The sequence below is a fragment of the Apostichopus japonicus genome, chromosome 15, assembly GCF_037975245.1.
Source record: "Apostichopus japonicus isolate 1M-3 chromosome 15, ASM3797524v1, whole genome shotgun sequence".
Lineage (NCBI taxonomy): Eukaryota > Metazoa > Echinodermata > Holothuroidea > Aspidochirotida > Stichopodidae > Apostichopus > Apostichopus japonicus.
The window spans coordinates 23,391,645-23,414,441 of record NC_092575.1 but is presented as its reverse complement, the minus strand read 5'-3'; the positions used below and the strand labels follow the sequence as shown (position 1 = coordinate 23,414,441).

The window sequence follows — 22,797 nt, the reverse complement described above, 5'->3', positions numbered from 1 at the left end:
AAAAATGTCTGCTTTGGTTTGATTCAATCAAAAATGCTTTTCAAAAGACCTTTCTGAAAGTTTCTACATTCTCTAGTCAAAGATATTTTTGGAAACCTTATCCTATCAGGAAAAAGAAAAAGTAAATAATCATACGATTTCCCATACCGGGAATCGAACCCGGGCCGCGGCGGTGAGAGCGCCGAATCCTAACCACTAGACCATATGGGATTACATACTTTTCTTTGTTTTGTATACCTCTAAGAAATAAAGAATCTCACTCGCAATTTTAATAGTGAATATGAATTTTTTCAAAACAGAGTCAATCTAAATACCTTTCAAAAATGTCTGCTTTGGTTTGATTCAATCAAAAATGCTTTTCAAAAGACCTTTGTGAAAATTTCTACATTCTCTAGTCAAAGATATTTTTGGAAACCTTATCCTCTCAGGAAAAAGAAAAAGTAAATAATCTAATGATTTCCCATACCGGGAATCGAACCCGGGCCGCGGCGGTGAGAGCGCCGAATCCTAACCACTAGACCAAATGGGATTACATACTTTTCTTTGTTTTGTATACTTCTAAGAAATAAAGAATCTCACTCGCAATTATAATAGTGAATATGAATATTTTCAAAACAGAGTCATTCTAGATACCTTTCAAAAATGTCTGCTTTGGTTTGATTCAATGAATAATGCTTTTCAAAAGACCCTGCTGAAAAATTATACCTACACTAGTCAAAGATATTTTGGGAAACCGTATCCTCTCAGGAAAAAGAAGAAAAAAAATAATCATATGATTTCCCATACCGGGAATCGAACCCGGGCCGCGGCGGTGAAAGCGCCGAATCCCAGTTACTAGACCATATGGGATTACATACATTTCTCTGTTTTGTATACCTCTAAGAAACAAAGAATCTCACTCGCAATTTTAATAGTGAATATGAATATTTTCAAAACAGAGTCATTCCAGATACCTATCAAAAGTGTCTGCCTTGGTTTGATTCAATCAAAAATGCTTTTCAAAAGACCTTGCTGAAAAGTTCTACCTACACTAGTCAAAGATATTTTGGGAAACCTCATCCCTTCAGGAAAAGAAAAAGTGAATAATCATATGATTTCCCATACCGGGAATCGAACCCGGGCCGCGGCGGTGAAAGCGCCGAATCCTAGCCACTAGACCATATGGGATTACATACTTTTCTTTGTTTTGTATACCTCTAAGAAATAAAGAATCTCACTCGCAATTTTAATAGTGAATATGAATTTTTTCAAAACAGAGTCAATCTAAATACCTTTCAAAAATGTCTGCTTTGGTTTGATTCAATCAAAAATGCTTTTCAAAAGACCTTTCTGAAAGTTTCTACATTCTCTAGTCAAAGATATTTTGGGAAACCTTATCCTATCAGGAAAAAGAAAAAGTAAATAATCATACGATTTCCCATACCGGGAATCGAACCCGGGCCGCGGCGGTGAGAGCGCCGAATCCTAACCACTAGACCATATGGGATTACATACTTTTCTTTGTTTTGTATACCTCTAAGAAATAAAGAATCTCACTCGCAATTTTAATAGTGAATATGAATTTTTTCAAAACAGAGTCAATCTAAATACCTTTCAAAAATGTCTGCTTTGGTTTGATTCAATCAAAAATGCTTTTCAAAAGACCTTTGTGAAAATTTCTACATTCTCTAGTCAAAGATATTTTGGGAAACCTTATCCTCTCAGGAAAAAGAAAAAGTAAATAATCTAATGATTTCCCATACCGGGAATCGAACCCGGGCCGCGGCGGTGAGAGCGCCGAATCCTAACCACTAGACCATATGGGATTACATACTTTCCTTTGTTTTGTATACCTCTAAGAAATAAAGAATCTCACTCGCAATTATAATAGTGAATATGAATATTTTCAAAACAGAGTCATTCTAGATACCTTTCAAAAATGTCTGCTTTGGTTTGATTCAATGAATAATGCTTTTCAAAAGACCCTGCTGAAAAATTATACCTACACTAGTCAAAGATATTTTGGGAAACCGTATCCTCTCAGGAAAAAGAAGAAAAAAAATAATCATATGATTTCCCATACCGGGAATCGAACCCGGGCCGCGGCGGTGAAAGCGCCGAATCCTAGCCACTAGACCATATGGGATTACATACTTTTCTTTGTTTTGTATACCTCTAAGAAATAAAGAATCTCACTCGCAATTTTAATAGTGAATATGAATATTTTCAAAACAGAGTCATTCTAAATACCTTTCAAAAATGTCTGCTTTGGTTTGATTCAATCAAAAATGCTTTTCAAAAGACCTTTCTGAAAATTTCTACATTCTCTTGTCAAAGATATTTTTGGAAACCTTATCCTATCAGGAAAAAGAAAAAGTAAATAATCATACGATTTCCCATACCGCGAATCGAACCCGGGCGGCGGCGGTGAAAGCGCCGAATCCTAGCCACTAGACCATATGGGATTACATACTTTTCTTTGTTTTGTATACCTCTAAGAAACAAAGAATCTCACTCGCAATTTTAATAGTGAATATGAATATTTTCAAAACAGAGTCATTCTAAATACCTTTCAAAAATGTCTGCTTTGGTTTGATTCAATCAAAAATGCTTTTCAAAAGACCTTTCTGAAAATTTCTACATTCTCTAGTCAAAGATATTTTTGGAAACCTTATCCTATCAGGAAAAAGAAAAAGTAAATAATCATACGATTTCCTATACCGGGAATCGAACACGGGCCGCGGCGGTGAGAGCGCCGAATCCTAACCACTAGACCATATGGGATTACATACTTTCCTTTGTTTTGTATACCTCTAAGAAATAAAGAATCTCACTCGCAATTATAATAGTGAATATGAATATTTTCAAAACAGAGTCATTCTAGATACCTTTCAAAAATGTCTGCTTTGGTTTGATTCAATGAATAATGCTTTTCAAAAGACCCTGCTGAAAAATTATACCTACACTAGTCAAAGATATTTTGGGAAACCTCATCCCTTCAGGAAAAGAAAAAGTGAATAATCATATGATTTCCCATACCGGGAATCGAACCCGGGCCGCGGCGGTGAAAGCGCCGAATCCTAGCCACTAGACCATATGGGATTACATACTTTTCTTTGTTTTGTATACCTCTAAGAAATAAAGAATCTCACTCGCAATTTTAATAGTGAATATGAATTTTTTCAAAACAGAGTCAATCTAAATACCTTTCAAAAATGTCTGCTTTGGTTTGATTCAATCAAAAATGCTTTTCAAAAGACCTTTGTGAAAATTTCTACATTCTCTAGTCAAAGATATTTTTGGAAACCTTATCCTCTCAGGAAAAAGAAGAAAAAAAATAATCATATGATTTCCCATACCGGGAATCGAACCCGGGCCGCGGCGGTGAAAGCGCCGAATCCTAGCCACTAGACCATATGGGATTACATACTTTCCTTTGTTTTGTATACCTCTAAGAAATAAAGAATCTCACTCGCAATTTTAATAGTGAATATGATTTTTTTCAAAACAGAGTCAATCTAAATACCTTTCAAAAATGTCTGCTTTGGTTTGATTCAATCAAAAATGCTTTTCAAAAGACCTTTGTGAAAATTTCTACATTCTCTAGTCAAAGATATTTTTGGAAACCTTATCCTATCAGGAAAAAGAAAAAGTAAATAATCATACGATTTCCCATACCGGGAATCGAACCCGGGCCGCGGCGGTGAGAGCGCCGAATCCTAACCACTAGACCATATGGGATTACATACTTTCCTTTGTTTTGTATACCTCTAAGAAATAAAGAATCTCACTTGCAATTATAATAGTGAATATGAATATTTTCAAAACAGAGTCATTCTAGATACCTTTCAAAAATGTCTGCTTTGGTTTGATTCAATGAATAATGCTTTTCAAAAGACCCTGCTGAAAAACTATACCTACACTAGTCAAAGATATTTTGGGAAACCGTATCCTCTCAGGAAAAAGAAGAAAAAAAATAATCATATGATTTCCCATACCGGGAATCGAACCCGGGCCGCGGCGGTGAAAGCGCCGAATCCTAGCCACTAGACCATATGGGATTACATACTTTCCTTTGTTTTGTATACCTCTAAGAAATAAAGAATCTCACTCGCAATTTTAATAGTGAATATGAATATTTTCAAAACAGAGTCATTCTAAATACCTTTCAAAAATGTCTGCTTTGGTTTGATTCAATCAAAAATGCTTTTCAAAAGACCTTTCTGAAAATTTCTACATTCTCTAGTCAAAGATATTTTTGGAAACCTTATCCTCTCAGGAAAAAGAAAAAGTAAATAATCATACGATTTCCCATACCGGGAATCGAACCCGGGCGGCGGCGGTGAAAGCGCCGAATCCTAGCCACTAGACCATATGGGATTACATACTTTTCTTTGTTTTGTATACCTCTAAGAAACAAAGAATCTCACTCGCAATTTTAATAGTGAATATGAATATTTTCAAAACAGAGTCATTCTAAATACCTTTCAAAAATGTCTGCTTTGGTTTGATTCAATCAAAAATGCTTTTCAAAAGACCTTTCTGAAAATTTCTACATTCTCTAGTCAAAGATATTTTTGGAAACCTTATCCTATCAGGAAAAAGAAAAAGTAAATAATCATACGATTTCCCATACCGGGAATCGAACACGGGCCGCGGCGGTGAGAGCGCCGAATCCTAACCACTAGACCATATGGGATTACATACTTTCCTTTGTTTTGTATACCTCTAAGAAATAAAGAATCTCACTCGCAATTATAATAGTGAATATGAATATTTTCAAAACAGAGTCATTCTAGATACCTTTCAAAAATGTCTGCTTTGGTTTGATTCAATGAATAATGCTTTTCAAAAGACCCTGCTGAAAAATTATACCTACACTAGTCAAAGATATTTTGGGAAACCTCATCCCTTCAGGAAAAGAAAAAGTGAATAATCATATGATTTCCCATACCAGGAATCGAACCCGGGCCGCGGCGGTGAAAGCGCCGAATCCTAGCCACTAGACCATATGGGATTACATACTTTTCTTTGTTTTGTATACCTCTAAGAAATAAAGAATCTCACTCGCAATTTTAATAGTGAATATGAATTTTTTCAAAACAGAGTCAATCTAAATACCTTTCAAAAATGTCTGCTTTGGTTTGATTCAATCAAAAATGCTTTTCAAAAGACCTTTGTGAAAATTTCTACATTCTCTAGTCAAAGATATTTTTGGAAACCTTATCCTCTCACGAAAAAGAAAAAGTAAATAATCATACGATTTCCCATACCGGGAATCGAACACGGGCCGCGGCGGTGAGAGCGCCGAATCCTAACCACTAGACCATATGGGATTACATACTTTCCTTTGTTTTGTATACCTCTAAGAAATAAAGAATCTCACTCGCAATTATAATAGTGAATATGAATATTTTCAAAACAGAGTCATTCAAGAAACCTTTCAAAAATGTCTGCTTTGGTTTGATTCAATGAATAATGCTTTTCAAAAGACCCTGCTGAAAAACTATACCTACACTAGTCAAAGATATTTTGGGAAACCGTATCCTCTCAGGAAAAAGAAGAAAAAAAATAATCATATGATTTCCCATACCGGGAATCGAACCCGGGCCGCGGCGGTGAAAGCGCCGAATCCTAGCCACTAGACCATATGGGATTACATACTTTTCTTTGTTTTGTATACCTCTAAGAAATAAAGAATCTCACTCGCAATTATAATAGTGAATATGAATATTTTCAAAACAGAGTCTTTCTAGATACCTTTCAAAAATGTCTGCTTTGGTTTGATTCAATGAATAATGCTTTTCAAAAGACCCTGCTGAAAAATTATACCTACACTAGTCAAAGATATTTTGGGAAACCTCATCCCATACCAGGAAAAGAAAAAGTGAATAATCATATGATTTCCCATACCGGGAATCGAACCCGGGCGGCGGCGGTGAAAGCGCCGAATCCTAGCCACTAGACCATATGGGATTACATACTTTTCTTTGTTTTGTATACCTCTAAGAAACAAAGAATCTCACTCGCAATTTTAATAGTGAATATGAATATTTTCAAAACAGAGTCATTCTAAATACCTTTCAAAAATGTCTGCTTTGGTTTGATTCAATCAAAAATGCTTTTCAAAAGACCTTTGTGAAAATTTCTACATTCTCTAGTCAAAGATATTTTTGGAAACCTTATCCTCTCAAGAAAAAGAAAAAGTAAATAATCATACGATTTCCCATACCGGGAATCGAACCCGGGCGGCGGCGGTGAAAGCGCCGAATCCTAGCCACTAGACCATATGGGATTACATACTTTTCTTTGTTTTGTATACCTCTAAGAAACAAAGAATCTCACTCGCAATTTTAATAGTGAATATGAATATTTTCAAAACAGAGTCATTCTAAATACCTTTCAAAAATGTCTGCTTTGGTTTGATTCAATCAAAAATGCTTTTCAAAAGACCTTTCTGAAAATTTCTACATTCTCTAGTCAAAGATATTTTTGGAAACCTTATCCTATCAGGAAAAAGAAAAAGTAAATAATCATACGATTTCCCATACCGGGAATCGAACACGGGCCGCGGCGGTGAGAGCGCCGAATCCTAACCACTAGACCATATGGGATTACATACTTTCCTTTGTTTTGTATACCTCTAAGAAATAAAGAATCTCACTCGCAATTATAATAGTGAATATGAATATTTTCAAAACAGAGTCATTCTAGATACCTTTCAAAAATGTCTGCTTTGGTTTGATTCAATGAATAATGCTTTTCAAAAGACCCTGCTGAAAAATTATACCTACACTAGTCAAAGATATTTTGGGAAACCTCATCCCTTCAGGAAAAGAAAAAGTGAATAATCATATGATTTCCCATACCAGGAATCGAACCCGGGCCGCGGCGGTGAAAGCGCCGAATCCTAGCCACTAGACCATATGGGATTACATACTTTTCTTTGTTTTGTATACCTCTAAGAAATAAAGAATCTCACTCGCAATTTTAATAGTGAATATGAATTTTTTCAAAACAGAGTCAATCTAAATACCTTTCAAAAATGTCTGCTTTGGTTTGATTCAATCAAAAATGCTTTTCAAAAGACCTTTGTGAAAATTTCTACATTCTCTAGTCAAAGATATTTTTGGAAACCTTATCCTCTCAGGAAAAAGAAAAAGTAAATAATCATACGATTTCCCATACCGGGAATCGAACCCGGGCCGCGGCGGTGAGAGCGCCGAATCCTAACCACTAGACCATATGGGATTACATACTTTCCTTTGTTTTGTATACCTCTAAGAAATAAAGAATCTCACTCGCAATTATAATAGTGAATATGAATATTTTCAAAACAGAGTCATTCTAGATACCTTTTAAAAATGTCTGCTTTGGTTTGATTCAATGAATAATGCTTTTCAAAAGACCCTGCTGAAAAACTATACCTACACTAGTCAAAGATATTTTGGGAAACCGTATCCTCTCAGGAAAAAGAAGAAAAAAAATAATCATATGATTTCCCATACCGGGAATCGAACCCGGGCCGCGGCGGTGAAAGCGCCGAATCCTAGCCACTAGACCATATGGGATTACATACTTTCCTTTGTTTTGTATACCTCTAAGAAATAAAGAATCTCACTCGCAATTATAATAGTGAATATGAATATTTTCAAAACAGAGTCTTTCTAGATACCTTTCAAAAATGTCTGCTTTGGTTTGATTCAATGAATAATGCTTTTCAAAAGACCCTGCTGAAAAATTATACCTACACTAGTCAAAGATATTTTGGGAAACCTCATCCCATACCAGGAAAAGAAAAAGTGAATAATCATATGATTTCCCATACCGGGAATCGAACCCGGGCCGCGGCGGTGAGAGCGCCGAATCCTAGCCACTAGACCATATGGGATTACATACTTTCCTTTGTTTTGTATACCTCTAAGAAATAAAGAATCTCACTCGCAATTATAATAGTGAATATGAATATTTTCAAAACAGAGTCTTTCTAGATACCTTTCAAAAATGTCTGCTTTGGTTTGATTCAATGAATAATGCTTTTCAAAAGACCCTGCTGAAAAATTATACCTACACTAGTCAAAGATATTTTGGGAAACCTCATCCCATACCAGGAAAAGAAAAAGTGAATAATCATATGATTTCCCATACCGGGAATCGAACCCGGGCCGCGGCGGTGAAAGCGCCGAATCCTTTTTTTTTTTTTTCTCTTTTATTGAAAGATGAGCCCACTGGCTCACCCATTTGATGCATAATTATATACAATTTATAACAGTAGTAATGAGTAATACAATAAAATATGCTGTGTATACTTTAGGAGCATTAAGCATTAAATAGTTGAGTGTAATCAAATTTACTTTAATTACATGTACGTTAATACAATACAGCCACACAAAATGATGTAAACATGCAACACCTAAATAATCCAATAGTACACTTTGTTAACGAAGACATCTGAACGATGACGTGAAAATGCCGAAATTAATCACATACAAACGGCTGCAACACATCATAAATAGATTGATGATGAAGTGGCAAAATTATCCCCTATCAAAATGATAGGTGTAATCACTGCCGTTGGTCTGTTTGAGAACTACTCCGCCCTGAGCAAATAACATGAAGAACTTATGGAGAGTCTTATTATTATTATGAACATTATAAATTAGTTTCAATTTCTGTTGAAGAACATTATGGAAGTAATTACTAATATGCATTTTATGCCCATCAAATAGTTGGCAAACACGGCATCTCCAAATAGCACACTTGTAAACATTAACAAGAAAATCGATTAAAATACCCTCTTTACGTTTGCGATGTAGGCCAAGGCCAAATAAGGTAATAATCTTCCAATTATCATGGTCCTGTGTATTATAGATTCTACTGAGTTTACTAATAAAATGATTCCAGAGTACTCTAATCTCAGGACACTCAATGAACAAGTGAATAACGGACTCATTGGTTGAAGAACAAAAAGTACAAGCAGGAGAGTCCATAGTTTTGAACCTAAAAAGGTTATCATTAGTGTATAAAACATTATGTGAAATTTTAAAATCTATCTCGGCGTCATGGAACGTCTTCGGAGATCTATAAATATTTACCCATCTATTAGAAAAAGATAAATTCGTAAACATTTTCTTCCAGTAAATTTCACCAGTTGGTGTACAACCATGTTTTTTACGAAATAAAAGAGTTGCCTCCCTGCAAGTCAACTTCGATGCGTCAACACGATCACAACCACAGGTAAATATAATAGTGCAATCGTGGTCAGGTTTGGAAGAAACAATAGTGTCGGAAGAGTAGATTTTAGTAAGCCAATCGGTGGGAATTGCACTTAAGATCACCGCCAGGTAATCCTCTATCTCCTCGAGCGAACCCGGATTATCTGGATTAGCCAGATGAATACAGTCACGAACTGCTTCAGCAGGTAAGCTAGTTGGAATCATTTCATACATAAGATCGCTAATGCGAATGATTCCGCCATCAATAAAGTGGCGATTAAAAAGGGGAGTATTGTCAACACAAATAAGAGGATTGTTAAAAATAGGCAGATAAAGCGCCGAATCCTAGCCTAGCGCCGAATCCTAGCGCCGAATAAAGCGCCGAATCCTAGCCACTAGACCATATGGGATTACATACTTTTCTTTGTTTTGTATACCTCTAAGAAATAAAGAATCTCACTCGCAATTTTAATAGTGAATATGAATTTTTTCAAAACAGTCAATCTAAATACCTTTCAAAAATGTCTGCTTTGGTTTGATTCAATCAAAAATGCTTTTCAAAAGACCTTTCTGAAAATTTCTACATTCTCTAGTCAAAGATATTTTAGGAAACCTTATCCTCTCAGGAAAAAGAAAAAGTAAATAATCATACGATTTCCCATACCGGGAATCGAACCCGGGCCGCGGCGGTGAGAGCGCCGAATCCTAACCACTAGACCATATGGGATTACATACTTTCCTTTGTTTTGTATACCTCTAAGAAATAAAGAATCTCACTCGCAATTATAATAGTGAATATGAATATTTTCAAAACAGAGTCATTCTAGATACCTTTCAAAAATGTCTGCTTTGGTTTGATTCAATGAATAATGCTTTTCAAAAGACCCTGCTGAAAAATTATACCTACACTAGTCAAAGATATTTTGGGAAACCGTATCCTCTCAGGAAAAAGAAGAAAAAAAATAATCATATGATTTCCCATACCGGGAATCGAACCCGGGCCGCGGCGGTGAAAGCGCCGAATCCTAGCCACTAGACCATATGGGATTACATACTTTTCTTTGTTTAGTAAACCTCTAAGAAACAAAGAATCTCACTCGCAATCACCAGTGAATATGAATATTTTCAAAACAGAGTCTTTCCAGATACCTTTCAAAAATGTCTGCTTTGGTTTGATTCAATCAAAAATGCTTTCCAAAAGACCTTTCTGAAAATTTCTACATACTCTTTTTCTATTCTTAAGTTTTTCTTTCTTTTTTCTTTTTGGGGAGTCTCCTACTTTGTTAAGCCTTACAGGCTTTATAGGAGACTTCCCGTCACACTGTAAATTGTGATGAAACAAATAAATATACAAATACAAATACAAATATTCCAGTGCAGGAAAGTCGATTCTGTTTAAACTGTTGAAGGAGAAATTCATCGATCCAGGAGAGCATCTTACGGCGGTTCAGGAACTACCAGGTAGATTATGGGATGTAACCTTCAAAACCGTAGATTTGAAGAAGAAGTTTTGGCCTGCTCTGTCCAGCGCAGATTGCTGCACTGCGACTACGTACACTGGTTGCACGACGCTTGTTACTGTGTTACATGTACCGTATGAATTGGGGGACAACGTTGTGAGGTACGTTCTAGGCCGATACGGTAAAGTAGTAAGCGGACGTTTCCTCACACTCGCCGACTACCCACAGGTGTTTAATGGGATTCGACAATACCAGGTGGAAATAACAAAGGATATCCCCTCATCTTTAAGACTCGGTGGAAGGAACTGCTGGGTTAGATACAGAGGCCAGCCAAGAACCTGCTTGAAATGCGGAGTAAATGGTCACGAAGCAAAGAACTGCGACCAGATCAAATGTTACAACTGCCATGAATTTGGACATACAGCGAAAGATTGTACTACAGAAGTCAAATGCACGGTATGTGAAAAGTCGGGGCACACTTCTCGTACCTGCCCAATTTCATTTGCAAATAAGATCAGCCCTACCGCCAGAGCTTGGGTTAAGGGCCCTGCTGTCCTGCAGCAAGAAGCAGAAACAGCCGAAAAAAGTGATGAGATAACGGCAAAAGGATCTGATGGTGACACCAATGCCGACGTAACAGAATCTATGTCATCAGCCTCAAGCTATTGGGCCACCCCCCAAGCTGAACCCCTCGAAACCAATGTTAATATGGACGATGATCATGGTATGACCCAGGACCCACAAAACACAGAAGAGAGTCTACCCATCACAGAAAGTCAGACGAATCTGTTCGAGAACGCAGAGGTAATAGAATCAATGTCATCAGCCTCAAGTAATTGGGCCACCCCCCAAGCTGAACCCCTCGAAGAATCCAACAGTGGAAGAATAAAATGTCAACCACCACCGATGATATCGTCACAAGAGGACAGTGTTGAAGCTAACTCTTCCCGTCCCAGCTCAAGAACAAAGAGAAAAAGTGCTTCTCAACCTGAGTCAGTCAAGAGATTGGAGAGATCAAGGTCAAGCCTTCGCTTCCCCGCCGAGGACCCATGCGACAGTGTAAAGATGACTCAAATTTTCTTAGAGGATGAGCCATGGCACTCGTGTTATGCGAAGGGGTGCCAGGAAAAATTTTCCAGGTATGATTTATTGATAGAGCATGCGTCCAAAACCCACCCTAAGCTGAAACCTGCAAAGTATCCCTGTGCCTTAAAGTCATGTAAGTTCACATGTGAGTCCCCCCGGGATTGGATCACGCACATGGCTGACGAGCACCCACAATTTGTGAGTCAAAAGGAGACAGAATTTTTCGACGGGTATTTTTTAAAGAATGCCTGAACAAATCAAAGATTTGCACTCATCTTGTTCAGTTTCAGCGTACCTCATTAACAACGACTACTTTTGCTTCACTCAACGTAAATAGACAACGGGACAACCAGAAATGTTCACAGATTCCACAACGGACCAAGATTTTTAAATTTAATATCATACTGTACATGTCGTGTATATTTTATGTAGTGCTGTATAATCCTTTTAGTACTCAACCTGGTGTTTTTAAACATCAAGGCTGTGCTTTCTATAACTGCGCTTTATGGGTCTTTAACATCACTTATAATCTTACTGATTGTTGTAGAGCTGTATATGTGCTGTATATGCCATGTAGGGCTGATCCTAAGTTTTTCAAGCGCCATTGTTGTTCTTCCCATAACAGTACTTTACGGGTATTTAACGCCAATTATAATCTTATTGATTGTTGTAGGGATGTTCATCCCACCACCCCTGGTCACAATTGGCTTCGTGCCAGCAAAGGCCAACGTCCTAGAATTGATCGGATATATTCCCCGAAAGAAATTGTTGTTAACAAAGCGACTACGTCGCCGATCCCTTATTCTGACCATAGACCTGTCCAGGACAATATGGAAGAATTACGGGCTTACTATAAGCTATGGTCTACTCCGAATACTGATTTTAATGCATTAGGTGATTGGTGGGAGAGTGTTAAAACCAGAACTAAAATGCTTGCTTGCCGTTCGACAGGGTACTCGCATTGCTTGTCAGAAAAGAAAACAGCTCACAGAGCTCCAAACTCTTTGTTTAACTTCAAATTGCCATGGCATTACCCGCTGATAACATAAACATTGAACGGAGTAATCCAGATGTCAACCATCTGGTACATACTCAATGTAAATACTTTGATATTGATTCTTTTAACAAGTTATGTCTAGCAAACAAAACCGGTTTCACGATATTCCATCATAATAGCCGAAGTCGTATCAAAAATTTCAACGACATAACAACTTTTATCTCATTATTAAGTAACGACTTTTCCATTATTGGTTTCACAGAAACGTGGTTCACTAAACGTAGTTCCCCCCTTACTCATTTAAATAACTATACTCTAGTAGAAAATCACCGTGACGAGAGAAGGGGTGGCGGGGTCTGCTTGTTTGTTAATAATAATATACGTTTTAAGGAGCGGGTAGATCTCTCCATTTTTAATGAGAGTATTGAATCTATATTTATAGAAGTAACTGAAACGCATACTAAGAAGAAAATGATTATTGGTTGTATTTATAGACCACCCAGCGGTTCAATTGACGATTTCAATTTCAATGTTCAACATATATTTAATATAATAAGTCATCACAATTATGATTCATATATAATGGGAGATTTTAATATTGATTTATCTGATGTAAACAAATCAACAGGTTTTCTTAACTTATTGTACTCTACCGGATTCAATCCCACAATTACTAAGCCTACTCGTATCACTGCAACCTCAGCAACTATACTTGATAATATTGTAACAAATGTCGAATCCACAACCATTCCAGGAATTCTTGTAACCGATATAAGTGATCATTTTCCAATATTCCTTTTGATTCCTACCAAGAATAACAGACCAATGAACTTCATGTACAGGCGAAATTATAAACCAGATAACATCAGGCGTTTTAACTATGAAATTGAAAACAAAACCTGGAACGATGTTTTAAGCCAAACTGATGTTAATGCTGCTTACAACACTTTCTTTGAATCCTTTAATTATACCTATAATAATTGTTTTCCAATATGTTATGTAAGCAAAAGGAAACGACGTAAAAAGAAACATCCATGGATTACAACTGGAATGTTGACATCTATCAAAAGAAAGAACAAGCTCTTTAAAAGTTATTAAACAGCACCTACTGATGTTAACAAGGCTATGTATAAGCATTATCGCAATAAGCTTAACCATATTATTAGATTTTCTAAAAAATTGTATTTCTATGATAAATTCAAAAATAATAGAAATAATATAAGTGTCACTTAGAATACAATTAACGAAGTTCTTAACACCAACCGAAAAAAAGGTGGATATCCTGCTGCATTTAAAACTGGTGATCAAGAAATCAGCAACGAGAATGACATTGCCAGCTACTTTAACAAATATTTTGTAAACATTGGACCCTCACTTGCAAGAAATATTACAAATAAAGGTAGTACAGAATATCTTATTCATAATAATAACAGAAACAGTCAGTCTATGTTCATTAATCCTGTCAGTGAGGAAGAACTTTCAATAGTTGCTATTTCCAGCCTGAAACCAAAAAAAGCAGCGGGATATGACGATTTTAAACCAGATATAATAAGAAATGTTATTCACTTTATCGCCAAACCTTTGACTTATATTTGTAATTTATCTTTTACTTCTGGTACATTTCCAGATAAACTAAAGATTGCTAAGGTTATACCAATTTTTAAAAAAGGTGACCAAGATGTATATGAAAATTACCGTCCTATTTCTTTATTATCATGTTTTTCAAAAATTATTGAAAGGCTTATGTACAATCGTATCTTTAAGTTTCTAACCAAGTTTAATATTCTGTGCAATGATCAATATGGCTTCCGCCCAAAGCATTCTACAGAACTTGCTTTGGCAAATGCTATTGAAAAAATATGTACAAGTCTTGATAATACCAAAATATGTATTGGAGTGTTCCTCGATCTCTCCAAGGCATTTGATACTATTGACCATACCATTTTGCTAAGTAAATTATCTTTGTATGGTGTAAGGGGAACAACCCTTGACTGGTTGAGCAGCTATTTATCCAATAGACATCAGTATATTTCTTATAAAAACTCTAAATCCGAACACGCTGTAACCCGTTGTGGTGTTCCACAGGGCTCAATATTAGGACCACTGTTGTTCATAATTTATGTCAATGACATTTGCCAGGTGTCAAAAATTGCCAAGACTATTTTGTTTGCTGATGATACCAATATTTTCTTCGAGTTCGATAACGTACATAGAATTCATGATACTGTCTCTACTGAATTAACTAAATTTACTTACTGGTTTGCTGCTAATAAGTTATCACTTAATGCAGACAAAACTAACTATATAGTATTTAATGGAAGAAGAACGCTTAACTGGAATAATGACATAATAATGGACGGTAAAGTAATTAAACAAGTATCAACTACTAAATTTCTAGGGGTTAATATTGATAGTAAACTTACATTGAGTGACCATATTACAAAAGTTTGCACCAGCGTTGCAAGAGGTGCAGGAATTTTAGCAAAGCTAAAACATTTCCTCCCCCAGAATATACTCAGAATGCTTTATCAAACTTTAATAGCACCACATCTGTATTACTGCTTGATTATCTGGTCTGGTACAAGTGTTTCTCATTTAAGTCACCTTAAAATACTTCAAAAGAGTGCAATACGTCATATATCTCACGCAGCACCGCGTGAACATACAAGCCCCCTCTTTAAGAAACTCAATTTATTGAAATTAGATGACATTATAAAAGTTAATATTGCAACATTTACATACAAGGCTTGGAATGGATCACTGCCAATCAGTTTTCGAAATTTTATAAACAGCAACACAGATTTCCATAATTATAATACCAGAACGGCTAGCAACGCACATTATAATTCATATAAAACACGCACTGGTATGTTAAGCCTCAAAAACCGTGCAACCAAAATTTGGAATTCACTGTCAATAACTTTAAAAACTAAGAAAACAAGCTCCATATTTAGTAAATGTCTTACTAAAGAAATTATTATGTCTTATTAATTATGATTTAGCTGCATAGTCGCATATCAGCATATTCACATATTGAAGCGTTTACGTATTGTTATTAACATTATTTTCTATCTTTTCTATCTTTTCTTCATGGGAGTCTTCTGTTTTGTTAAGCCAGCATAGGCTTTTCAGAAGACTTCCATTCACATTGTAATATTTATGTGAAAAAACAAATAAATGAATGAAATACAAATACTCTAGTCAAAGATATTTTGGGAAACCTCATCCTCTCAGGAAAAAGAAAAAGTAAATAATCTAATGATTTCCCATACCGGGAATCGAACCCGGGCCGCGGCGGTGAAAGCGCCGAATCCTAACCACTAGACCATATGGGATTACATACTTTCCTTTGTTTTGTATACCTCTAAGAAATAAAGAATCTCACTCGCAATCATCATAGTGAATATGAATATTTTCAAAACAGAGTCATTCTAGATACCTTTCAAAAATGTCTGCTTTGGTTTGATTCAATGAATAATGCTTTTCAAAAGACCTTGCTGAAAAATTATACCTACACTAGTCAAAGATATTTTGGGAAACCGTATCCTCTCAGGAAAAAGAAGAAAAAAAAATAATCATATGATTTCCCATACCGGGAATCGAACCCGGGCCGCGGCGGTGAAAGCGCCGAATCCCAGTTACTAGACCATATGGGATTACATACATTTCTCTGTTTTGTATACCTCTAAGAAACAAAGAATCTCACTCGCAATTTTAATAGTGAATATGAATATTTTCAAAACAGAGTCATTCCAGATACCTATCAAAAGTGTCTGCCTTGGTTTGATTCAATCAAAAATGCTTTTCAAAAGACCTTGCTGAAAAGTTCTACCTACACTAGTCAAAGATATTTTGGGAAACCTCATCCCTTCAGGAAAAGAAAAAGTGAATAATCATATGATTTCCCATACCGGGAATCGAACCCGGGCCGCGGCGGTGAAAGCGCCGAATCCTAGCCACTAGACCATATGGGATTACATACTTTTCTTTGTTTAGTAAACCTCTAAGAAACAAAGAATCTCACTCGCAATCATCATAGTGAATATGAATATTTTCAAAACAGAGTCATTCCAGATACCTTTCAAAAATGTCTGCTTTGGTTTGATTCAATCAAAAATGCTTTTCAAAAGACCTTTCTGAAAATTTCTACATACTCTTTTTCTATTCTTAAGTTTTTCTTTCGTTTTTCTTTTTGGGGAGTCTCCTACTTTGTTAAGCCTTACAGGCTTTATAGGAGACTTCCCGTCACACTGTAAATTGTGATGAAACAAATAAATATACAAATACAAATACTCTAGTCAAAGATATTTTGGGAAACCTTATCCTCTCAGGAAAAGGAAAAAGTAAATAATCTAATGATTTCCCATACCGGGAATCGAACCCGGGCCGCGGCGGTGAAAGCGCCGAGTCCTAACCACTAGACCATATGGGATTACATACTTTTCTTTGTTTTGTATACCTCTAAGAAATAAAGAATCTCACTCGCAATTATAATAGTGAATATGAATATTTTCAAAACAAAGTCATTCTAGATACCTTTCAAAAATGTCTGCTTTGGTTTGATTCAATGAATAATGCTTTTCAAAAGACCCTGCTGAAAAATTATACCTACACTAGTCAAAGATATTTTGGGAAACCGTATCCTCTCAGGAAAAAGAAGAAAAAAAAATAATCATATGATTTCCCATACCGGGAATCGAACCCGGGCCGCGGCGGTGAAGGCGCCGAATCCCAGTTACTAGACCATATGGGATTACATACATTTCTCTGTTTTGTATACCTCTAAGAGACAAAGAATCTCACTCGCAATTTTAATAGTGAATATGAATATTTTCAAAACAGAGTCATTCCAGATACCTATCAAAAGTGTCTGCCTTGGTTTGATTCAATCAAAAATGCTTTTCAAAAGACCTTGCTGAAAAGTTCTACCTACACTAGTCAAAGATATTTTGGAAACCTTATCCTATCAGGAAAAAGCAGAAAAAAAAATAATCATATGATTTCCCATACCGGGAATCGAACCCGGGCCGCGGCGGTGAAAGCGCCGAATCCCAGTTACTAGACCATATGGGATTACATACATTTCTCTGTTTTGTATACCTCTAAGAAACAAAGAATCTCACTCGCAATTTTAATAGTGAATATGAATATTTTCAAAACAGAGTCATTCCAGATACCTATCAAAAGTGTCTGCCTTGGTTTGATTCAATCAAAAATGCTTTTCAAAAGACCTTGCTGAAAAGTTCTACCTACACTAGTCAAAGATATTTTGGAAACCTTATCCTATCAGGAAAAAGAAAAAGTAAATAATCATACGATTTCCCATACCGGGAATCTAACCCGGGCCGCGGCGGTGAAAGCGCCGAATCCTAGCCACTAGACCATATGGGATTACATACTTTTCTTTGTTTAGTAAACCTCTAAGAAACAAAGAATCTCACTCGCAATCGTCATAGTGAATATGAATATTTTCAAAACAGAGTCATTCCAGATACCTTTCAAAAATGTCTGCTTTGGTTTGATTCAATCAAAAATGCTTTTCAAAAGACCTTTCTGAAAATGTCTACATACTCTAGTCAAAGATATTTTTTTTTTTTTTTAAAGGTTCACTTTATTCAACCAAAATCAAAATGTACAGATAAAACAAGTGCACTTAGTGCACTTTTTGACAAGTACTAAACAGAATTTAGTAAAAAAATAATCCAAACAGTTAATGCAGAACAAAGGAAGTATATATTAAGACATTAGAAAAGAAAAACAAAACCTTAAGAGACATTTGTCTTGAGATTAATATGAAGTTTGTCTTTTTTAATTTTAACAAAAGACGTTCCGGACGTCCAAAGTTTACTGAACTGATGTTTTGTAAGACGACTGAAGTCTGCTTCTACTCGGGTTTTAATTTCTTTCGCGATAATCGAGAGAAGAGCAGTCCCAGTTTGGGCTTGGTCTTCAAAAATATGAAGGCACCTTGACTTCCAAATAGCAAATTTCGTAATACAAAAGATAAACCAAATTCTGTTGAAAACTATCTGTGGAAAGTCGACACAAGGGAATCCAAACAAATACAGTTTCATGTTAAATGAGCTGTTATCACCAGCTAATCTGTGAAAAATTTTCTCTACCCAAATCAAAACTGTCTTGGCTTTTGGGCATTACCAGAAAATGTGAGAAATAGTCTCAATTTCGTTACACTGCTCGCAAGGACAAATACCGTCACCCATTCCCCAGTCCTTTATCCTTTTACCGGTGTACAAAATGTGATGTGCTAGACGCCATTGAAAATCCATTAATTTGTTGCCTAGCATGTTACTAAAGGCCAGCTTCCAGATGGTCTCCCAAGGGAACGTTGGGTAATCTCTAACAGCAATTAAGTTGGCACCACTGGGTTGAAGGGATTTAGTAATAAGTTTGATACTCTTACTGGACTGAAAGAAAAGGCTGTCCATGGAATGTAACCTCCTAATGATATCACTTGCGTAAAGTAACGAGGGTGGACAAACGGCAGAATTTGGCCGCGTATTGGACCATAACTGAGGGAAGACTCTACGGAGTGGCATGGCCAGAAAGAAACGAGCTATAATAAAATGGATAGGCGGGTCTTGCATGCGAGTCAGCAAGGTAAATAACGGTCTAATTAACAAAGCATCCATCTTATTTCTAAAACTATCTAAACCTAAGCCGCCTTGTAGTCTGTCCAAGATGATGACTTTCCTAGACACAAGGTCGGGTTTGTTTTCACCCCAAATAAAGGAGAAAACGGCTTTGTTTACTTCCTTGACCACACTATCAGGCACACGAAAAACGGGGCCCACAAAGTAAAACAGTGGATAAATAACAGTATTAGTAACCAGTACTTTGCCTAGGAGAGTCAAATGTCTGCTGCTCCAAGATTTAGCAAGTAGAGTGGCAGAATTAACCTTTGTAGCCCAATTACAATGGACAGCCTCCTTTGAACCAAAAGTCACACCCGTGATTTTGATTGAAGAGGTACTCCAATGAATGTTGGTGGGTAACTGACGAGAGGCAAACGTACCCAACTTTAAGCCACAAGTCTTGCTCATGTTTACAGAAGCACCGGCAGCTTTTTGAAAAAGTTTAAACACATTAAAATACTGTGCGATATCACCAATATTGGTTGCAACACATGTGGCGTCATCCGCGTATTGAAGAAATTTAACACGTCTGCCACTCCCACCAGGGATGGGAAAGCCCCGGATGCTATTGCAACTATTAATATATCTAGAAATTGGCTCAATAAATAACACATACAGAACCGGTGAAAGGGGGCAGCCCTGCCTCACCCCTCGAGCAATGGGTATAATATCAGAGAGATTTCCGTTGATAAGAATACGACTGTAAATATTGTTGTACAAAATAGTCACCCATTTTCGAAAATTGCTACCAAACCGTAACTTCTCGAGAACTCTCATAAGAAATGACCAAGAAACTTTATCGAAAGCTTTGTGTTGGTCGATTGAGATGAGGGCACAATCAATTTTCTTCATGGCAGAATAATCAATTATATCTCTAATTATGAACATATTATCGTGAATAGATCTGCCAGGGACAGAACACGTTTGATGCTCGTTTACAATAGTGGGCAATACTTTAGACATTCTGATTTGTAGAACCTTCGAGATCAGTTTATAGTCTGTGTTAAGCAGACTGATTGGACGCCAATTGGTTGGGTCAGTCTTATCACCTTTCTTTGGGAGAAGTGTAACGATGCCTGTACGCTGAGACATTGACATAGTGCCAGTTTTGAAAATGTTGTTATAAACACCGAGGAGGTCTTCGCCCAACATATCTAGGAAGGAGGAATAGAATTCATATGGAAGACCATCAATACCCGGAGATTTGTTATTGGAAGCAAGCGACAGAGCAATCTTTATCTCATCTAGAGTGATAGGTTTTTCAAGACTTTCAATGTCCTCATCATTTAACATGTTGTGCAAACTATTAATGAAAACATCTTGAGAACTCTCGTCAAACCCTTCGTGGTTGGAATAGAGATCACTAAAGAATTTGTGGAAAACCTCTATAATTTCCTTAATATTGCAGGTAATATTACCGTCCGGTTTGCGGACTTGATGAACAACTTTCTGATCGGCTTGACGTTTTTCTTTTCTAAAGAAAAAGGCAGATGGTTTTTCCCCTTCTTCAAGAAATTTAGCTCTGGAACGAATGTAAGCACCTCTTAAATCAGTGTTAATAATATCATCGACTTCCTGAGAATTTGAAGTCGCACAAAGCGTTTGAAGCTCTTTAAGCCGATTTCTCTTCTGACGAGCAATGCGGGAGCTGTGCCGAACCGCAAGCGTTTTAATTCTAGACTTAACGTTCTCCCACCAATCAGATAAAGCATTAAAACCTGGCTTCAGAGTAGACCAAAGCTTATAATAAACACGTAATTCTTTGCAGAATTCCTTATCATTGTTAAGAGACACATTGTACTTCCAATAACCTTTCCCCCGAGTAGCAGTGTGAGGAATTTTGATGTTGACCTGAATAGGCTTATGGTCAGAATAAGGGATCGGCGACGTAGTCGCTTTGTTGACAAAAAAATCTCTCGAAGAGTAGATTCGATCAAGTCTAGAACTTTGACTGTTGTTAAAACGAAACCAGGTATGACCTGGTATGGTGGGGTGGATAACCCTATAACAATCAACAAGATTATAAGTGACAATAAGATCGTTGATCTCATCCCGGCCTACAAAAGCAGAACGGTTGGACGAAATGTTTGAGCGATCGATGTCATCCATTACACAATTAAAATCGCCCCCCAAAATAATAGGGTCGTAACCACGGGTGTAAATGTAAATTTGCCTGAACAACGCTTTCCTTTCACTCGGGGCGTTAGGCGCATAAATGTTACAAACCCGTACAGTACTGTTATGAATAGTGCAGAGGGCAGAAATGCAACGACCAGAGGTATCGTGTCTAACTTGCGAAATGACGCAACACAGTTTACTACTGAAAGCAATACCCACCCTTACAAGAATGATTAGAAGAACTAGGGGAGAAAATGAATGGACCACCCCATTGACGTCTGAAAAATTGAGAGTCGGCACTATCCGAAAAATACAGTTCTTGCAGAAGAATAATATCAAAATTGAATATCTTAGCCCATTGTACAATCTTTGAACATTTTTTGTTGTCTCTTAGTCCATTAACGTTAAGTGAGGCAATCGATAGGTTCATAGTAGCCATAGAGAGAGATAAAGTAAAGAACAGAACGAGATGTATACCACAATGAGATTCCGATGATCAGGCATTCCTTAAAAAATACCTGTCGAAAAATTCTATCTCCTTTTTACTGACAAATTCTGGGTGCTCGTCCGCCATATGTAAGATCCATTCCTGGGGGGATTTACACGTATTCTTGCATGACTTCATAGCACATGGGTACTTTGACGGTTTCAGCTTTGGGTGGGCGTTTAACAGGTGCTCTTTCAAAACGTGATACTCAGAAAAAAATTCCGGGCATCCCTTTGCTTTACATGAGTGCCATGGCTCATCCTCTAGAAAAAATTGTGACATTTTCACACTATCTTTGGGATCCTCGGCGGGGAAGCGAAGACTTGACCTTGATCTTTCTGGTCTTTTGACTGCCTCAGGTTGGGAGACACTTTTTCTCTTGGGTCTTAAGCTGGGTCGAAATTTATTATCCCCAACGATGTCCTTTTGTGACGATATTTCATGTGAAGGTTTAGACTGTCTTCTTTCGCTGTTAGATACTTCCCGATGTTCTGTTTGAGGGGTGGCCCAGCTACTTGATGCTAAAGACATTGTCTCCATAACCTCTGTGTTTTCGAACAAATCTGTGTCGCTATCGTTGATTGTTTGACTTTCTTCTTTTTTCTCTAGATCCTGTGTCATACCTTGTGTATCGACCGTTTCGGCAATGGTGTTGCCATCAGTTACTTTTGCCGTTGGCAATAGTAACTGATGGCAACTATCATAGTGAATATGAATATTTTCAAAACACAGTCGTTCCAGATACCAATCAGTACCAATCAGTAATGCTGCTCAAAAGACCTTGCTGAAAAGTTCTACCTAC

At 36.9% G+C, this 22,797-nt stretch overlaps 1 protein-coding gene and 29 non-coding genes across 30 annotated transcripts; all 30 read right to left on the bottom strand.

Annotated features, from left to right (window-relative positions):
- Positions 1 to 138: 138 nt before the first annotated feature.
- Trnae-cuc (transfer RNA glutamic acid (anticodon CUC)) lies at positions 139 to 210 on the bottom strand. Its single transcript has one exon. It is a non-coding gene; the product is annotated as a tRNA-Glu (tRNA).
- A 247-nt stretch (positions 211 to 457) lies between these two features.
- Positions 458 to 529, bottom strand: Trnae-cuc (transfer RNA glutamic acid (anticodon CUC)). Its single transcript has one exon. It is a non-coding gene; the product is annotated as a tRNA-Glu (tRNA).
- A 566-nt stretch (positions 530 to 1,095) lies between these two features.
- Trnae-uuc (transfer RNA glutamic acid (anticodon UUC)) lies at positions 1,096 to 1,167 on the bottom strand. Its single transcript has one exon. It is a non-coding gene; the product is annotated as a tRNA-Glu (tRNA).
- A 247-nt stretch (positions 1,168 to 1,414) lies between these two features.
- Trnae-cuc (transfer RNA glutamic acid (anticodon CUC)) lies at positions 1,415 to 1,486 on the bottom strand. Its single transcript has one exon. It is a non-coding gene; the product is annotated as a tRNA-Glu (tRNA).
- Positions 1,487 to 1,733: 247 nt separating this feature from the next.
- Positions 1,734 to 1,805, bottom strand: Trnae-cuc (transfer RNA glutamic acid (anticodon CUC)). Its single transcript has one exon. It is a non-coding gene; the product is annotated as a tRNA-Glu (tRNA).
- A 248-nt stretch (positions 1,806 to 2,053) lies between these two features.
- Positions 2,054 to 2,125, bottom strand: Trnae-uuc (transfer RNA glutamic acid (anticodon UUC)). Its single transcript has one exon. It is a non-coding gene; the product is annotated as a tRNA-Glu (tRNA).
- A 566-nt stretch (positions 2,126 to 2,691) lies between these two features.
- On the bottom strand, positions 2,692 to 2,763 carry Trnae-cuc (transfer RNA glutamic acid (anticodon CUC)). Its single transcript has one exon. It is a non-coding gene; the product is annotated as a tRNA-Glu (tRNA).
- A 246-nt stretch (positions 2,764 to 3,009) lies between these two features.
- Trnae-uuc (transfer RNA glutamic acid (anticodon UUC)) lies at positions 3,010 to 3,081 on the bottom strand. The gene has a single exon. It is a non-coding gene; the product is annotated as a tRNA-Glu (tRNA).
- A 248-nt stretch (positions 3,082 to 3,329) lies between these two features.
- Trnae-uuc (transfer RNA glutamic acid (anticodon UUC)) lies at positions 3,330 to 3,401 on the bottom strand. Its single transcript has one exon. It is a non-coding gene; the product is annotated as a tRNA-Glu (tRNA).
- A 247-nt stretch (positions 3,402 to 3,648) lies between these two features.
- Positions 3,649 to 3,720, bottom strand: Trnae-cuc (transfer RNA glutamic acid (anticodon CUC)). Its single transcript has one exon. It is a non-coding gene; the product is annotated as a tRNA-Glu (tRNA).
- Positions 3,721 to 3,968: 248 nt separating this feature from the next.
- On the bottom strand, positions 3,969 to 4,040 carry Trnae-uuc (transfer RNA glutamic acid (anticodon UUC)). Its single transcript has one exon. It is a non-coding gene; the product is annotated as a tRNA-Glu (tRNA).
- Positions 4,041 to 4,287: 247 nt separating this feature from the next.
- On the bottom strand, positions 4,288 to 4,359 carry Trnae-uuc (transfer RNA glutamic acid (anticodon UUC)). Its single transcript has one exon. It is a non-coding gene; the product is annotated as a tRNA-Glu (tRNA).
- Positions 4,360 to 4,606: 247 nt separating this feature from the next.
- On the bottom strand, positions 4,607 to 4,678 carry Trnae-cuc (transfer RNA glutamic acid (anticodon CUC)). Its single transcript has one exon. It is a non-coding gene; the product is annotated as a tRNA-Glu (tRNA).
- Positions 4,679 to 4,924: 246 nt separating this feature from the next.
- On the bottom strand, positions 4,925 to 4,996 carry Trnae-uuc (transfer RNA glutamic acid (anticodon UUC)). The gene has a single exon. It is a non-coding gene; the product is annotated as a tRNA-Glu (tRNA).
- A 247-nt stretch (positions 4,997 to 5,243) lies between these two features.
- On the bottom strand, positions 5,244 to 5,315 carry Trnae-cuc (transfer RNA glutamic acid (anticodon CUC)). Its single transcript has one exon. It is a non-coding gene; the product is annotated as a tRNA-Glu (tRNA).
- A 248-nt stretch (positions 5,316 to 5,563) lies between these two features.
- Trnae-uuc (transfer RNA glutamic acid (anticodon UUC)) lies at positions 5,564 to 5,635 on the bottom strand. Its single transcript has one exon. It is a non-coding gene; the product is annotated as a tRNA-Glu (tRNA).
- A 248-nt stretch (positions 5,636 to 5,883) lies between these two features.
- On the bottom strand, positions 5,884 to 5,955 carry Trnae-uuc (transfer RNA glutamic acid (anticodon UUC)). The gene has a single exon. It is a non-coding gene; the product is annotated as a tRNA-Glu (tRNA).
- Positions 5,956 to 6,202: 247 nt separating this feature from the next.
- On the bottom strand, positions 6,203 to 6,274 carry Trnae-uuc (transfer RNA glutamic acid (anticodon UUC)). The gene has a single exon. It is a non-coding gene; the product is annotated as a tRNA-Glu (tRNA).
- Positions 6,275 to 6,521: 247 nt separating this feature from the next.
- On the bottom strand, positions 6,522 to 6,593 carry Trnae-cuc (transfer RNA glutamic acid (anticodon CUC)). The gene has a single exon. It is a non-coding gene; the product is annotated as a tRNA-Glu (tRNA).
- Positions 6,594 to 6,839: 246 nt separating this feature from the next.
- On the bottom strand, positions 6,840 to 6,911 carry Trnae-uuc (transfer RNA glutamic acid (anticodon UUC)). Its single transcript has one exon. It is a non-coding gene; the product is annotated as a tRNA-Glu (tRNA).
- Positions 6,912 to 7,158: 247 nt separating this feature from the next.
- On the bottom strand, positions 7,159 to 7,230 carry Trnae-cuc (transfer RNA glutamic acid (anticodon CUC)). Its single transcript has one exon. It is a non-coding gene; the product is annotated as a tRNA-Glu (tRNA).
- Positions 7,231 to 7,478: 248 nt separating this feature from the next.
- Positions 7,479 to 7,550, bottom strand: Trnae-uuc (transfer RNA glutamic acid (anticodon UUC)). The gene has a single exon. It is a non-coding gene; the product is annotated as a tRNA-Glu (tRNA).
- Positions 7,551 to 7,798: 248 nt separating this feature from the next.
- Positions 7,799 to 7,870, bottom strand: Trnae-cuc (transfer RNA glutamic acid (anticodon CUC)). Its single transcript has one exon. It is a non-coding gene; the product is annotated as a tRNA-Glu (tRNA).
- A 1,979-nt stretch (positions 7,871 to 9,849) lies between these two features.
- Positions 9,850 to 9,921, bottom strand: Trnae-cuc (transfer RNA glutamic acid (anticodon CUC)). The gene has a single exon. It is a non-coding gene; the product is annotated as a tRNA-Glu (tRNA).
- A 248-nt stretch (positions 9,922 to 10,169) lies between these two features.
- Trnae-uuc (transfer RNA glutamic acid (anticodon UUC)) lies at positions 10,170 to 10,241 on the bottom strand. The gene has a single exon. It is a non-coding gene; the product is annotated as a tRNA-Glu (tRNA).
- A 5,759-nt stretch (positions 10,242 to 16,000) lies between these two features.
- Positions 16,001 to 16,072, bottom strand: Trnae-uuc (transfer RNA glutamic acid (anticodon UUC)). The gene has a single exon. It is a non-coding gene; the product is annotated as a tRNA-Glu (tRNA).
- Positions 16,073 to 16,639: 567 nt separating this feature from the next.
- Trnae-uuc (transfer RNA glutamic acid (anticodon UUC)) lies at positions 16,640 to 16,711 on the bottom strand. The gene has a single exon. It is a non-coding gene; the product is annotated as a tRNA-Glu (tRNA).
- Positions 16,712 to 17,097: 386 nt separating this feature from the next.
- On the bottom strand, positions 17,098 to 17,169 carry Trnae-uuc (transfer RNA glutamic acid (anticodon UUC)). Its single transcript has one exon. It is a non-coding gene; the product is annotated as a tRNA-Glu (tRNA).
- Positions 17,170 to 18,056: 887 nt separating this feature from the next.
- Trnae-uuc (transfer RNA glutamic acid (anticodon UUC)) lies at positions 18,057 to 18,128 on the bottom strand. The gene has a single exon. It is a non-coding gene; the product is annotated as a tRNA-Glu (tRNA).
- A 761-nt stretch (positions 18,129 to 18,889) lies between these two features.
- On the bottom strand, positions 18,890 to 22,616 carry LOC139981412 (uncharacterized). Its single transcript, XM_071993784.1, has 3 exons — positions 22,027 to 22,616; positions 20,440 to 21,392; positions 18,890 to 19,818 (listed from the first exon to the last, which is right to left on the bottom strand). Exons 1-3 carry the CDS (start codon positions 22,614 to 22,616, stop codon positions 18,890 to 18,892), a joined length of 2,472 nt encoding a protein of 823 aa, XP_071849885.1.
- Between the last annotated feature and the right edge of the window lie 181 nt (positions 22,617 to 22,797).